The sequence below is a fragment of the Rhopilema esculentum genome, chromosome 13 (assembly GCF_057945365.1).
Source record: "Rhopilema esculentum isolate cy_ngs chromosome 13, ASM5794536v1, whole genome shotgun sequence".
NCBI classification, from domain to species: Eukaryota; Metazoa; Cnidaria; class Scyphozoa; order Rhizostomeae; family Rhizostomatidae; genus Rhopilema; species Rhopilema esculentum.
Window position 1 is genome coordinate 230,026 of NC_142827.1, and position 16,835 is coordinate 246,860.

General features: G+C 36.7%; 1 protein-coding gene across 4 annotated transcripts in view; it reads right to left on the reverse strand.

Annotated features, from left to right (window-relative positions):
* Positions 1-1,121: 1,121 nt before the first annotated feature.
* Positions 1,122-16,835, reverse strand: part of LOC135691560 (ankyrin repeat and fibronectin type-III domain-containing protein 1) — a 50,399-nt gene continuing 34,685 nt past the window's right edge. For all 4 annotated transcript variants that reach the window (XM_065209436.2, XM_065209438.2, XM_065209437.2 and 1 more), the window contains 9 exons: positions 15,949-16,090; positions 11,708-11,821; positions 8,980-9,075; positions 6,848-6,967; positions 6,473-6,516; positions 6,124-6,246; positions 5,966-6,005; positions 5,147-5,245; positions 1,122-4,791 (listed from right to left, as the gene is read on the reverse strand). In XM_065209436.2, the coding sequence (XP_065065508.2) occupies positions 3,904-4,791; positions 5,147-5,245; positions 5,966-6,005; positions 6,124-6,246; positions 6,473-6,516; positions 6,848-6,967; positions 8,980-9,075; positions 11,708-11,821; positions 15,949-16,090 (1,666 nt within the window). In that variant the 3' untranslated portion in view covers positions 1,122-3,903. The remainder of the gene's footprint in view (positions 4,792-5,146; positions 5,246-5,965; positions 6,006-6,123; positions 6,247-6,472; positions 6,517-6,847; positions 6,968-8,979; positions 9,076-11,707; positions 11,822-15,948; positions 16,091-16,835) is intronic.

Genomic DNA, 16,835 nt, shown 5'->3' on the forward strand with positions numbered 1-16,835 from the left:
CCTGACTATATATATCGGTAGTAAGTAAGGCTCGGGCTATTAAACTGTTAGATAGCTTGTCTGTAAAAGTCCTCGACAGAGCTTTTGCTTTTTGAAGTCAAACCATAAAAGGTGCGCAGTGTGGCTTTAATTTAGTGCTATTTCCAGTATTACCTGGACGCATTTAGAATTCAGTTTGGACTTTCAGTAACTTGAGTGCGTTTTGAGGTAGCTTCAAGGTAGGAGCACAGAACCCTTATATGCGAAGAATATATATATGTATATATATATATAGATGATCGGTAAAAAAACAACTTGATTAATCAAGTTGTTTTTTTACTGATCATCTATTTAAATTTTTTAAAAAACATTACAGTCTAGAGCTTTTGAATACATATACATATATATATATAAATATATATATATCATAGATTGAAGAAAGTAAAACTACATGGTTTATCTCTACAAGCCTGTTTCGTGAGTAACTCACTCTTCAGGAGATTCATCTCCTGAAGAGTGAGTTACTCACGAAACAGGCTTGTAGAGATAAACCATGTAGTTTTACTTTCTTCAATCTATGATATATCACGCTCTACGTGCTAACGTATTGAGCACTGTGCTACGGAAGTATCAAAAGACAAATTTCTAAATATATATATATATATATATATATATATATATATATATATATATATATATATATATATCATAGATTGAAGAAAGTAAAACTACATGGTTTATCTCTACAAGCCTGTTTCGTGAGTAACTCACTCTTCAGGAGATGAATAGCCTAACATCTCCTGAAGAGTGAGTTACTCACGAAACAGGCTTGTAGAGATAAACCATGTAGTTTTACTTTCTTCAATCTATGATATATCACGCTCTACGTGCTAACGTATTGAGCACTGTGCTACGGAAGTATCAAAAGACAAATTTCTATATATATATATACATTCATACATACACACATGTATGCGCTTCCCTCGATCCACCACGTAGTTGTTTACTCATTATTCGTACACAATGATGCTTTATGGTGTAACTTCCTGTCAATCTTTTCGCAGTGCGTCAAAATGTATTCACTGCTCTTGTTCAAAGTTTCAAATTTTGCATAGAGGAGCACACAGAAAGGGCCATCGAAATAAATGTCTGCACATGAGCGAATATTATATCGACTCAAATAAATAAATCTAACATTATAACAACAGAACCTATTCTCAATTCTATTCATGAAATATACAGAACATTCAACTGCAATAAGGAAGACTTTAAAACTAAATTAGCTTTACAGAGAATTCTAGCATTAAAAATTATGGGGGGGGGGTTCCCAACTGAAAAAACGAAACTTTCTAATTCTAAAATATTTTTTGCTGAATCGTTCACTAACGTTTAGCAAAGGTTAAGAAACAATTGCTTATCATATTTATCTTTTTAAATGATAATAATATATACATTTTACCAAGTCACGCAAGTCTAAGTATACTCTGCCAGTGCGTATTTAAATTTTTCTTTGGGATAAAAAAGCCTCCCAATGAGGTAACCGGCCTAAAACCATTTAAATCATATCAAAAACATCTGAACATACAAAAAAGAGCAACACCGAATAAGTGTTTGAACGCTTTTAAACCTTCGTTTGAGATTGACGTTGAGTATTTTGCTGTTCAAGGCTATAAACGTTTGAAAGGGCAACTACAGGATATTGAAATAACTACAAATCGTTACTTAAGAATTACAATATTGCAAGGGAAGAGCAAGGGAGGAGCAAGGGAGGAGCAGGAGATGAACACCATTTCAAGAGCAGGGGGCCCTCAAAATTTACAAATTGGTGTTGATGAATAATTGCACCTGAAAAACTGTAGTAGAACAGATTTCTCTATTGGCTTTTGTTATAATAGAGTTAGTAAAACATCTATTCGAGTGACTTAATGAGCATAATTTATCTATAACTGAAGCCAGATCAAATCAATATTACGCTACGTTCACACTGCTCCGTATTCGTTTTGCTCCGTTTTCGTTGATGAAAACGCTGTCCGTTCACACTTAGCAATTTTCAAACGAATACCCTTTAAATACGGTAGGTGTTCACACTGCTCCAACAAAACGCTGTTGGTGGCCTCATTTTGGAACAGAGGCTTTCACGAATCCTCATCAAACTGGCGTCATTATGAATGAAATTAAAAAAAAAGCAAATCGTGAAAAACATTTTTGTAACAGCTACCAGTCCATTGTGAATTCTCAATTTCAAAATTTTTCAAATTTTTCGTGCTAGAAAGCACGTATTTTTTGTCGTTGTTAGGGTATTCAAATGTCTCCATTTTCGGTGTTCACATTGGAAACGGAGCGTATTAAATACGCACGGTATTCAAAAGTGTCCGTTTTCATTTGCGTATTCACATAACTCCGTTTTTGTAGCAAAGCAGTGTGAGCGCAAGGGAAAAATGGAATAGTTTGATTTCGTTTTCATCTGAAAACGAAGTAGTGTGAACGGACCTTAATAGTTACAATCATGATTAATGCAATGGTTAACCGTTTCCCTTTCTAAGGAAATTAATCGCCATTATAGACACACAACGTGATAATAAAAGCTTAGCCACTTATTTACCGTTGTACCAAACATTATCCAATGAAACCAAAAACCGGCCTCAAAACATTTCGGGTATAGCAAATTTTCCACGCTCTAACAGAATCATGTATGGAATGAATAGTAAAAAAATAACTAATTCACGAAACAGGAAACTTAGCTCCTTTTCATGTGATATGTAATGCTACGGTTAACTTTGTTGAGTCAATTTTTTTCAAGTCGTTTGAGAAAAAACTGAATTAAGACCCCGTTTACACTGTTCGGATAAATCTTATCCGCATCAGAACTAGTTCAGATAGGCGTTGCGTTTACACTAGACCCATGCTATCCGCACGAATTTGAGAGCAGCTATCCGAACAAACTAGTGCACCTAGGAAAGTGGATTAAATTAGTTTGGATAGCTATGTGGTACAGTGTGAATGTTTTTATCCGGATAAATTTTATGCACATCGTATCTTGCTCGAAAGCAATTGGCTATTTCTTCCTATTTAGTTTTCACTGTCTCCCAGTCAAGACCTTTCGCCATCTTGGCTGCCATGTAATCGATAAATACTCGTGTTAAAAGTGCAGCATCTTCGTCAGTCCACGTAAAATTGGCATCCTTGTCAGCTTTTTCCACTTTCTTCGCTATTTCTGCGTTATTTTGTTTCAGACTAACGAATTATTGAAACTAACTTTGCCTAAGTTGTTTTGACAGTATCTTTCGACTTCGTCTCAAAGAGAAGCAGATGATTTTGAAGAGAGAATCAAAAGTCTTTTTATGTTGGCGGGAATTTAGTTGTTATTTTGTTGCCCAGAGATTACTTTGTTTTAGGCGTTCTGTGCACGATTTAGGTCACATGACTGCAGTTATCCGGCACAGTGTAAACGGGAGGACGAAGTGGACAAAATTTGTGCGGTTAAGTGTAAACGCAAATCAACCCGAACAAGTTTTATGCGGATAAAATTTATCTGGCACAGTGTAAAAGAGGTCTAAGGTTCAACTCCGCTACAGTCCTCCGCATCAAGCAAATTGCTGGCAGTGCCGACCACTTCCAACTCTCGAGCTGATTAGGACTCGTAACCTTTTAAAAACCTTCCCGTTCCATTCCACACAGATACAAATGCACGGCGTTCATTGTAAGGTTGCTTTCGGTCATTGATTGCTGCAGAAGTGACGGAGTGGATGACGTCGTCGCTATCATAGTGACGATATCATTGTTACAGTGATGACTTTAGTATCACATCAGCGACTTCAGTGAAATAACAGTAACGCCAATTGACACAAAAGCATTCAACGTGCGAATTTTACAAGAGAGTTAAATTTTTTTGGCATAAAAATTGCTAACAGACAGGTAGCTCGGCTACACCGACGTCGATTTACTAAGTTTTGCTGCTTTGTAAGCTTCTTTTTTCAGCCTTAAAAATATTTGTCCTCTATCCCATGGGTTCTGAAGACTAAGAAGTTTTAAATCATCTCTTAAACAGCGCTCTTTTGAGCCAGACAGCACAACTAGGCCCAGAAAGCTCATATTTTCAGCCGAAGATTCGAAGAAATTTCTGTTCGGTTCGCTTATGAATTGTAGCATCCCTTGTGCTGCAAGGTGAACAATCTCTTTGACCGTTGTCTCCATTGTTACGTCAATTTCTACAAATTCGTTATGTAAGACACCAATTTCCTCCGTGCCATGAACTTTAATGTTGCAGCTACTGCTTTTTAGAGACAATCCATTTTTCGTACGATTTACAGTATTGATGTGTTTTGAAGATGGAGGAGAAAGACTGGCTTTTTTGCAAACGTACCCTGGGTCATACAAGTGTCCCACTAGAGCACCACAACTAAAGTGTTTGTCTCTTGCCATTTGAATAACGTCAAGAATCCACCTTGCATTGTGCCATTGTGCGTCAACCCCCTTTTGGAATTCGGTTACTTTTTTTTGTCTGTCAGCGGCAACCTTGGCCTCGGAGGGTGACAAGGCTTCTCTCGCAGTTTGCAGACAAACGAATGTTTCAAGTTCTAGAATGGACGACAGCCGTGCGTAGGTTTTCATGATATTTGGCTGGTAAGTGTTCATGTTGATCATCTCAAAGGTTTGCACAGGAATAGACAAGTAACCTGACAATGCATGAAAGAGGTCACTCTGACCAGGGGCAGTACACATGTCATCGACCGGGGGCAACAGAAGGACCATAAGTACATTGTCGTTCAATTCAATAACCTCCTTGTTGTAAATTCGGTGTCGACTGGCGTACTGAAAATAAAATACCGATCAGCTTAGATGATCGAAAAATTTAACAGGAATGTAAAACTAAGAAAAATGAATGCATATGGAACTTTTAGACGTTGAAGGTTGCCTCAGTAGAAGGTTAAGGTTGCTATGAATATTCACTATCGATCTCTTTGCCAACTCTTACGTCTGCTCGAATAATTGTTTTAACAACGTCCATCTAGCTGTTTGTTAAGGGTAATTCGCAGCACTCCTACAACCCATGTCGTTGCAAATATAAGTAGCCCCAGACCATTATATGCGAGATACGCGAAAACTAGTACAAGTTATGGTCTAATGTTAAAAATTTATAATCGGAGAAACAAACGTTGAAACAAACCTCCTCCTCGATACCCAAGTTTGTAAATAACTTTTTCGAGGCAGCCTTTAGTTTACTCTCAAATGCAGAGCACGACGGGCTGGCTTCAGCTTCCAGATCCTTTGGGGTTTAAAAGGTACAGAGCTTTACTCAAATGATCCTTTTGAACTTCGAGATAACAGATATAGTTCAGGTTTATAGTTGAAACAAAAAAGAGCTAGAATTATTTGAAATCCAAGTATGAAGATTATAAAAGTTTAAATGTCTAAAAAGAAAGCTTTAATACCAAAGTTGTTGGGATTTTCCATTCATGCCAGCACGTTTAATATGGCATTGCAGCACATGGTTTTTGCATAGAGATTTTTTTTGTTAATTCATATAGTTGCCTGCGTCATTAATGTTTGTGTAGGTATCCACAATAGATTTCGTTAGCGGCGTGTTTGGCTGACTCAGGCTAATCATGGACTGACTCAAGCTATTCATCGGTCTAAACAAGCAGCTTAACGACATTTATTAATCCGCATATGCATTTTAAAGTTATCCATTAAAAATCTTTGACGTAAAATTTGTATCTGTTTTTCTAAATGCTGATTGGAGTTTGTGTAGATTAAAAGTACATAAAACGTCCGATCGTAAAGTAAGAAGAGACAGAAACGGCGATAGAGAGATAAATAATCAGTACCGAGGTGTACAGTATACAATGAAGAAGGATTGGCTACAACTGTTGTGTTTCCTTTGGTGATCTCTTAGCACTTTAACATAAAATCTTTAAACCAGCAGATAGTTCTAGTGTTGGTACACTAGATAATGTCCAAAGAAATAAGGAAAAAGAAAACTCACAAAGCTGGAGCCAATGGACTGTATCCACAGCCAGTCCTCTCTAAAAAAAAGTGAAACATTAAATGAGAAACCTACGTGTTGACAACAAAAAGCGAGCAGCAGTAATATCAGAATCGACAAGAATACAATTAAAACTCAAAGAAAGAAATCATGCCTACTTTGTTACATTAGGGATGTCTCTTATCTTGACATGCGGGGGTAAATTTGGTTGCGTCTCTGGTACAACTATGGACAACGAGTCCACTGCTGTTCGAAGTTTCAGGTACCCAAGGTACAGACCTCTGCAAGAGAATGAAAAAAACTGCCTTATTCACACAGTGCTGGCACAACACTGCTAACAACTGCTATCAAGGTAAAAGAATATGACGTAAATGGAACATTCGAGCTTTGTGCTTACGCAATACAGTATGCAGTAATAACAGCAAATCTCTTTCAAATTGTCTTGAAGGAATAATTAGCTTTTGAATGATGTGCCTTAATCATTGCAGATCGTTTTTTAAATGATACCTTGACACCGACACCTTGCTTCGTCGATGGTACATTACTTGCTCCTAGAAAAAAGATTTCTTGTTGAATTTCGACATTCTACATTTCACCAATCATTTATGAAACATTTTAAACTTCGATGTGATATTAATAATGCTTGTTGTACAATATGTAACGCACATCTATAAAAAGCATTGTTTATATAGACAAAAATACAAACATTACATAACATAGACAAACAAATATGTTTATCTATTTGAAATATCTGCACGAAATAGATAATCACATAACTATATCCATCACCTGAAAGCCTTTTTTGTAGCTTTTAAGCACTTTAAATAAGCGGCTAGCTAAAATAGGACTAGTTGAATCAATAAAAGCAATCAATGATTATACCTGCAAAGAAGGAATTAGTCGTTGAGGAACAATGGCATCTTGAACAGCGTTGGTTTTCTTCTGTAGTTTTGAAATCGGGATCCACTTCATGGTGGAAGACTTGCTACTACAGAAACTTTTCTGTAACAAGAAAATAGCGTATTTTAGCGTCAAAAGGCCAAAAGCCAGCTAATTTAGTCTTTTTCGGGAAATAGCCAACTCACTGAATGTGCACTAACGGCCGCGGAAATTACAAAACTAGACATGAGAAATTAGAAATTTTTGACTGGGAAAGTGGCAATATAAAATCAAATTACAAAAAATAATGTGTTTGTTCATTTCAATGGCTTTGAAAAAAGCAAACATTTTACAACATGCTAAAAGATTTTTCGTCTGATACTTTGTCCATATAAATCCAGTTGTGGATTGAAAAAGGCCAATCAGAGAAATGCAAGCACATGACCGGCATAGTTGTCCAATCAGTACCGTGTGCCATAGAAAAAAAACCACTGAAGTCAACGAGAGAAAACGAACTCCTTCTGTTCACACAATAGCGACATTTTTCTATGTATGTAAAATGATTTTTAAAATGCTAGATGAAAGACGACAGGGCTCTGCAAATAATCTGAAACGTGTCAACACGACTTTTTTAACAATCTGAGTTATCTATGAGATGTTGTTCGATTGCAGAAACACTTGTTTTAACAGTGTTTCAAAACTTACAAGATCGAGGATGCTGTTCTCTTTGAGGGGCCGTTCTCTTTCATATATTAAAAGAAACAGGTTGTTTTATCCTATCTTCTAATCTTCAGGTTGTGCGTCCTACGTCGCCAGAATCATACAGGCATGTAAGATAACAGAAATCTGTTTGGTGGTAAGGACGCAATCTTTTTGAATGGATGGAAGGGCACCCCTTCTACTGTAAACAAGGCGAGGATTGATAGCAAAGAAACATTTTGTGTTGGGATGGCATACAGTCTGCTAAAACCCCAGCATGGCTTTGCGGTGCGGTTCTTGGTGAAATTGCTTAAAGAGACTGTCGAATCTCTAAGACTCATGCGTAATTCTTTTCCATTTTGTGATGGCCCTTTTAAACTGACTTTCAAATCCCAAGAAAGTTTTACGATAACCTGGGCACATTTGTGGACCAAACTTTTGGACAACCGAAAAACTTTTGGACAGCTATACAGGTCATGGCCTACAAGTACCAGTACCAGTATTTTTCTTAACAATACCCTTGATGTCTATGAAGGTATAAATGTCACTGCTACATGCTTAGCGAACTTCAATTTGTTTTGTATCAATCTTTTTAGTTCATCAACAGATAAATTTTAGAATTTTAGAATCTCAACCAAGGATCTCTTAAGTAACGTTTTTGTAATTTGGCAAGTAACATCATTTTTGCAAAGCAGGTACTTTCAGATCTACAGACGTGAGCTATGTACTCCAGGTGTTGGGCATAAATGAATTTTCGTACGGGAGTTGTTTTGACAATGTCTTTAATTTTTTCATTTGTTAGAGCAAGTCTGTAGTCCCCCTAATAAATATCCTCTCTATTGCAGCCACATTTCGCCATGTTCCTTTGGAATTGAATCCAACAAACTGCCCTTTTATTCATTTCTGCCTCTTTGGGCAACAGAGCCAGGCTGAACATGTAAGCCTTGATCTGACACATGCTTCAAGGAGCTTCCTTCTTGTGCCCATGTTTACATTTCTGTGGGAACTGACAGTATTTCATTGAATTTTGCTGTTGTTTTTGGCTATTTGAAGATCTATAGAGTTGTATTTTGTGAGCTGGCGTTATTCTGATTGTCCTATTCCGAGCCATGACTGGGTATATATTTCCATCTTGTTCTTTGCGACCCTTATTTTGTCTTTTTTCACTGACAGATAAAAGTATTCAGTATATTACATTTTTCAAAGCCATTTTCAAATTTTACGCAACGCCAAAAATCGTTCATATTTCAATTGTACAAATTCAAAATAGTAGAGAAACTTCAGAATAGCAAAGAAATTTTTGCAAATTTTCTCCAAAATTTTCTCCAAGATATCATCGTCATCATCATCATCAGTCACTCAACCATTTGGCTGGTTGCTTGTGCTTTGTTTAATGACAAAGCACCAAGATATCAGTTGACAGTAAAATTCCTTACCTGAGCATTATTGATAGTAAGAAGAAGGATGCTACCATGAGAATCTTTAAAAGCTTTGTGATAAAGGTAACCTAGGTCTTGGACCCCAGTTGCATTCTAAAACAAAACATAATAAGTTTTCATTCTATCTAAAACTTAATAAAATTTTATGACACAACTCTTACTAGTTTAATTACTACTTACTAGTATTATCATTACTAGAAGTATTATTAACAATATTATTATTATCATACTGATATGTTATCCTGTATAAATATTCGTATCTTTATCATTGTAATTATTCAAGAAAACAGCATATTATCTATTTTAGAGTAAGATTTGTAATTGCAGTCGAATCACCAATCTAAATTTTGACAATCCCCGCATGGCACTTCTGACAACAGCAAATTCATGCTCGAACTTACTGTATGATAGGAAACGAATGCGGATGTTGAAGAGATAAATACTCGCCTCTCATTCACAGCCCAATCTCAGATAATTCTGCTATCATGTTTGTTAATTTTTCTATCAGTTCCTTGAGTATAATTGGTCTTACCTGCTCCTCTTTCATCGACATGTGCAACGCTCTAGATATCAGCGAGATTCATTTCCGTTTCATGATCTCCAATCTATCCAACTTAATTATCCGTTCAACTCATTACATCTTCTGCCTTTAGATCTTGAAATAATCCTGAACTTTCAGTTCTTTCAATTGTAACATTTTTAGTTTCAGATAACTTTCAAAACAAACAAAGGAGGAATAGATCTTTTCTAAATCCAGGCAAGCCACTTGCAAATTACCTTTCTAATAGTTGAATTGAAAATAAAATGTTTCACTATTCAATTTATACAAATGATTCCATAAGTCCGTTACCAACGATGAATTTTGCACATCTTACATGCCAGTTCAGCGTGGTGTCCTTCAAGGGGATTGTCTTAGCCCTCTCCTACTCAATCTTTCTTTCAACACCTTTATATAGTTTATTAAAGTTGATGAGACAGGCAGATTGGTGTTTCTCTCTCAAATGAACATGGTGAGACATACAACCTTCTTCATTGGTGTCAATTCGCTGATGGTGCTGCAGTCATACCAACAAAGGAAAGAAAAAACCAACTGCTATTGAATTGCTTCAATAGATAGTGTAAATGGGCAAATATAATTATCCATGTTGATAACTGCTGCACATTTGGCATTAAAAAGTTTGCCATTAAATCATCACGGTTTAAAAACCCAGCCTTTGATAAATTATAAAAAATTCTTGTCTGTCGAAATCAGTGACTGTTTTAAATATCTTGGTCGTTACTTCGACTTTGACATGTCGAACGACAATCAAAAATCTGAAATTAAAGACTCTTTCTCTAGTTGGCAAAAAACTGACTTCTTGAATATTCATCCTAGAGACAAACCTACCATTTACTAGAGATTTGTACTACCTAAACTTTCGTAGCATCTCTCAGTTTCTGACATTTTCAAAACGTTGGTTGCCCAGGATCCTGAAAATCTTGTCATCTCTTACATTCGACAATGGCTCGACCTCTCCGTCAGTTCTACCTTTAGCCACCTCCTTTTACCGAAAAATAAGTTTGGCCTTAACTTACATCTGCTAACGACCAAATTCATCCAATGTAGAACCATCCAATGGAATGCCTTGAAGCCATCACCAAACGAAAACATAAAATCTTGTTGGAAAACACCCACTTGGATACAAATCTGCAAAACGACATCTATGAAAGCACCAAACAAGCTCTCAAAGCATTCCGTGAAGAGCATCAAGAACGGTGGACAAAATCTCTCCCTCACAAAGAGCCATCCTCTCATCGATACTAAACGAGTCAATGACAAAGATAAACTCCTCTATCCAAAACAAGATGCTAAAAACAAATTTCACAGCCATTCGCTATTTAAATAACACGATACCAACAACAAAAAACGTGTCTCTTTGGGAACGTAGCCCCGCTCCTGACTGTTCTTTTTGCATGTCACTTGAATCACTACTTCATGTCGTGGCAACATGTCAAGTGTACCCGCAAGTGTATTTGCTTCTTATAACCAATAACAAATGTTTATACATAGTTAAACTGAGAGTGGGCTTTGAAACATATCTTAAATCCCGAAACTGCCAAGAAAGGATCTCAAAGAATCCACTCAAAGAATCGTCCAGTCATTGCTCGTTTTTGACCCCAGTACTCTGACGTTATATTTGTTACAGTCTATGAAGACAGTTATCTTTGCATATTTGCAATTCATCCATACAATTCATTCCCTGCAATGCTGGACGATCTCAGTCTTGCAACAAACTTTACATCAAAACTACATCATTTCCAAAATCATAAGCGTGACCATTCAAATATCGTACTACATCTTCTGTTGTAGAAAGAAATCATGGGATCCCCTGAGCTTTCATCCTAACCTTTCTTTCATGCTAAATTTGCTTTTCTTGTCTGTGCACACAGTAACAGGTATATTTGGAGTGATCTCCTTATCAATGTGCATTGTAGTATCCCAGATAGCAATCCAACTTAGATTTCAACTCGGGGCCTGTCTGGTGGTAGCAAACTTGAAGACGTACATGAAACAGGGATTTCTAACTTAAATGTCTCAGAGTATAAAACGTCAGAATGTTAATTCACAATCGACTACTAAAATTGCATACGTTTGAACTATGTTAAAGCGAGAAAACCGATATGAATATGCCTATAAACGTTAGGGAAACAGATTGAAGGACATAAAACGTGTTATTTGTCTTACCTGAAGAACCATACTGGCCTGCAGTAATTTTCTTCGAATGTGAATTGCATGCGATGAGTGCACTTTGGATGAGTCGAGAAGCATTTGCTGTACATCTTCCCATGTGCAACTTATCTAATAAAGAGGGCAGTATTTTGTATGGAACTCATCTACACTCCCACATCAAAAGTACTGCACCATCTTTTTCAAAATGGCGACGCTTTTTATCGACATTTCAACAATACCAAACATTTGAATTCTTGGATTGGTTGAAATAGGCGTACTTTACAGCACATTTTGACTGGAAACTCTTTGAAATCTTTTTAACGCCATAACCTTCCACGAGAGTGTTTTAGTAACAAACAAAGCCCAGAAGTGAACGATCAAAAAACTAATTGGAGGAGAGAAAATTTGTATGTTGCGCTTCACGTCGAGAACGCTAAAGGATGAACTCAACGCTGTGCAAAACCTCAAAATTCTTCCAGACAAAATATAACGAGGGTTCTACACAAATACCAAATGAAATTTTACCAGCAAAAGGTAACAACTTTTACAAAATTCCATTTCTAAGCTAAAATAATTAAACTTTTTCCATGGCTAGCATCAAGTCTAGATTAGATTATCGTTGAAAATGTTTGGCGTATAGAAAACAATATAATAATTCAAATTGTTCTCTCAGAACAAAAAAGCGATTTCAAAAGTTCGCTTTTACCCTTCAAAATAACATCTCTAAATTTTGAATAAATGCTCTTATTAGACTGAAGCTTTTATTTGTGGTCGTTTTACTTCCCATCGATTCCTATTCGCCACTTGAAAACAAAAAGAAATGCATAACAATAGCTCTTGATAATTTATAGACCATTTCTTCTCGCTCGAGGTAGTGCAATGCTTTTGATACAGTAGTGAGTTGTAGGCAGCTGACATAAAATCATGGTCAATCTCTAATCCACAATGGTTGCTAGAACGCAACAGTGAACACTAAAGAATCAAGATCGTGAACTCTAAAGAGGAATCTATCTTCTAAAGGGATCTTTCCTCTACTCTTCCCTTTACGCTTCCCTTTGCTTTCTCTCCACTCAGCTTTATACATTTCTCTTGACACTTTCTTTCACTCTTCCCTTCACTCTTCCTTTTGCTATTTTCTTCACTCAGCCTTATACATTTCTCTTGACACTTTCTTTCACTCTTCCCTTCACTCTTCCTTTTGCTATTTTCTTCACTCAGCCTTATACATTTCTCTTGACACTTTCTTTCACACTTCCCTTTACTCTTCTCTTTGCTATTCTCTTCACTCAGCTTTATACATTTTTCTTGACACTTTCTTTCACACTTCCCTCATTCTTCCCTTTACTCCTTCCTTTACTCTTCCTTTTACTCTTCCCTTCACTCTTCCCTTCACTCTTCCTTTTGCTATTTTCTTCACTCAGCCTTATACATTTCTCTTGACACTTTCTTTCACTCTTCCCTTCACTCTTTCTTTTGCTATTTTCTTCACTCAGCCGTATACATTTCTCTTGACACTTTCTTTCACTCTTCCCTTCACTCTTCCTTTTGCTATTTTCTTCACTCAGCCTTATACATTTCTCTTGACACTTTCTTTCACACTTCCCTTTACTCTTCTCTTTGCTATTCTCTTCACTCAGCTTTATACATTTTTCTTGACACTTTCTTTCACACTTCCCTCATTCTTCCCTTTACTCCTTCCTTTACTCTTCCTTTTACTCTTCCCTTCACTCTTCCCTTTACTCTTCCCTTTGCTATTTTCTTCACTCAGCCTTATACATTTCTCTTGACACTTTCTTTCACACTTCCCTTTACTCTTCTCTTTGCTATTCTCTTCTCTCAGCTTTATACATTTTTCTTGACACTTTCTTTCACACTTCCCTCATTCTTCCCGTTACTCCTTCCTTTACTCTTCCTTTTACTCTTCCCTTCACTCTTCCCTTTACTCTTCTCTTTGCTATTCTCTTCTCTCAGCTTTATACATTTTTCTTGACACTTTCTTTCACACTTCCCTCATTCTTCCCTTTACTCCTTCCTTTACTCTTCCTTTTACTCTTCCCTTCACTCTTCCCTTCACTCTTCCTTTTGCTATTTTCTTCACTCAGCCTTATACATTTCTCTTGACACTTTCTTTCACTCTTCCCTTCACTCTTTCTTTTGCTATTTTCTTCACTCAGCCTTATACATTTCTCTTGACACTTTCTTTCACTCTTCCCTTCACTCTTCCTTTTGCTATTTTCTTCACTCAGCCTTATACATTTCTCTTGACACTTTCTTTCACACTTCCCTTTACTCTTCTCTTTGCTATTCTCTTCACTCAGCTTTATACATTTTTCTTGACACTTTCTTTCACACTTCCCTCATTCTTCCCTTTACTCCTTCCTTTACTCTTCCTTTTACTCTTCCCTTCACTCTTCCCTTTACTCTTCCCTTTGCTATTTTCTTCACTCAGCCTTATACATTTCTCTTGACACTTTCTTTCACACTTCCCTTTACTCTTCTCTTTGCTATTCTCTTCACTCAGCTTTATACATTTTTCTTGACACTTTCTTTCACACTTCCCTCATTCTTCCCTTTACTCCTTCCTTTACTCTTCCTTTTACTCTTCCCTTCACTCTTCCCTTTACTCTTCCCTTTGCTATTTTCTTCACTCAGCCTTATACATTTCTCTTGACACTTTCTTTCACACTTCCCTTTACTCTTCTCTTTGCTATTCTCTTCTCTCAGCTTTATACATTTTTCTTGACACTTTCTTTCACACTTCCCTCATTCTTCCCGTTACTCCTTCCTTTACTCTTCCTTTTACTCTTCCCTTCACTCTTCCCTTTACTCTTCTCTTTGCTATTCTCTTCTCTCAGCTTTATACATTTTTCTTGACACTTTCTTTCACACTTCCCTCATTCTTCCCTTTACTCCTTCCTTTACTCTTCCTTTTACTCTTCCCTTCACTCTTCCCTTCACTCTTCCTTTTGCTATTTTCTTCACTCAGCCTTATACATTTCTCTTGACACTTTCTTTCACTCTTCCCTTCACTCTTTCTTTTGCTATTTTCTTCACTCAGCCTTATACATTTCTCTTGACACTTTCTTTCACTCTTCCCTTCACTCTTCCTTTTGCTATTTTCTTCACTCAGCCTTATACATTTCTCTTGACACTTTCTTTCACACTTCCCTTTACTCTTCTCTTTGCTATTCTCTTCACTCAGCTTTATACATTTTTCTTGACACTTTCTTTCACACTTCCCTCATTCTTCCCTTTACTCCTTCCTTTACTCTTCCTTTTACTCTTCCCTTCACTCTTCCCTTTACTCTTCCCTTTGCTATTTTCTTCACTCAGCCTTATACATTTCTCTTGACACTTTCTTTCACACTTCCCTTTACTCTTCTCTTTGCTATTCTCTTCTCTCAGCTTTATACATTTTTCTTGACACTTTCTTTCACACTTCCCTCATTCTTCCCGTTACTCCTTCCTTCACTCTTCCTTTTACTCTTCCCTTCACTCTTCCCTTTACTCTTCTCTTTGCTATTTTCTTCACCCAGCCTTATACATTTCTCTTGACACTTCCCTTTACTCTTCCCTTTACTCTTCTCTTTGCTATTTTCTTCACTCAGCCTTATACATTTCTCTTGACACTTCCCTTTACTCTTCCCTTTACTCTTCTCTTTGCTATTTTCTTCACCCAGCCTTATACATTTCTCTTGACACTTCCCTTTACTCTTCCCTTTACTCTTCTCTTTGCTATTTTCTTCACTCAACCTTATACATTTCTCTTGACACTTCCCTTTACTCTTCCCTTTACTCCTCTCTTTGCTATTTTCTTCACCCAGCCTTATACATTTCTCTTGACACTTCCCTTCACTCTTCTCTCTATTTTCCTCTTTTTCCTCTCTCTATATACTTTCCATTACTCTTCTCTTAATCTTCCCCAAACTCTTGTTCTATTTTTCTCTCTATTCTTCTTTCTATTCTTCTCTCTATTTTTCTCTCTGTTTTTCTCTCTACTCTTATTTCTACTTTTTTTACTCTTCTCTCTCTCTCTACTTTCTTTTAAGCTTCACTTAACTCTTCCTTTTACCTTTATCTTAACTCTCCCTCTTTTCTTATCTCTACACTTTCCTTTACTCTCCTCTTTACTCTTCCATGATTAATAATAGACTCCATACTCTCTCAATTTACCTTCTTTCCTCGCCGCTTGCGATTAATAAAGAAGGTTGATATGACTTAAGCTCAGCGACAACGAATAGCAACTTGCGCCTTACCTTGGCTAGCCAATAGAATTCTTGCGTAAAAGACTTTGAGAAATTGTCATCAACCTCAACAACAGGAATGTTGTCATCCATCGTAACTAGAACTCGGTCGTCCTCCTCGTTGTACAGCAATGTAGCTAAGTAAATGCCACGGCTTAAAAGATAAAATAATAAGGTTGTAATGTTGTAATGTCTAGATGAATGAAATAAAAACGGTCCATGCGGAATCGGTCATTTGCTTTATATGACTTCAAGGACTATAACAGAAAACACGGCCAGGCTATTTCCTGTCCAATAATTTTTGCAGTCGATCAACAGTCGAAGTAAATTCCCTAAAAGGAAAAATTTCACGGCAACTAAAGCGAGAAAGCTAAAGCTTGGATGTCTTGTACTTATAATTTACTGAGAAAGACAGAAGTGTCATTGAAAACCATCTTGAGCCTCCACTGTACATTCGAGCCATAGCAAGAAGTTCGGCAATAGGGCTATGAATAGATGAAGTCATAAAATCTATTTTAAATCATATAGATCTTAGCCACGTGATCTGAAAGAGCATTATAAGGTAATTCTATCGATGGTATAAAAGCAGAATACGATCAACATCGGCTGTGATATTGAAAAATAAACTCATTTATATTCTCTGCGAAATTACTTAAATTTGGGGTACAACATCTACTTTAATGACGTCATTCATATTTACCTTACCTACAGCACTGAAGTATCAGAGAATTAGCCAATAGGTTGTTTTTTATTCACTCTAGCACTATCCTATTTTCTATTTTAGAATAAGGAGCGAGTAATCAACAACATTTTTAAACTCAAAGTGTGCATGGAAAGTCAGCAGTCAACTTTTAAATGTTGAAAAATGAAAGGGAACATACGAACTGCAAAGAAGACAG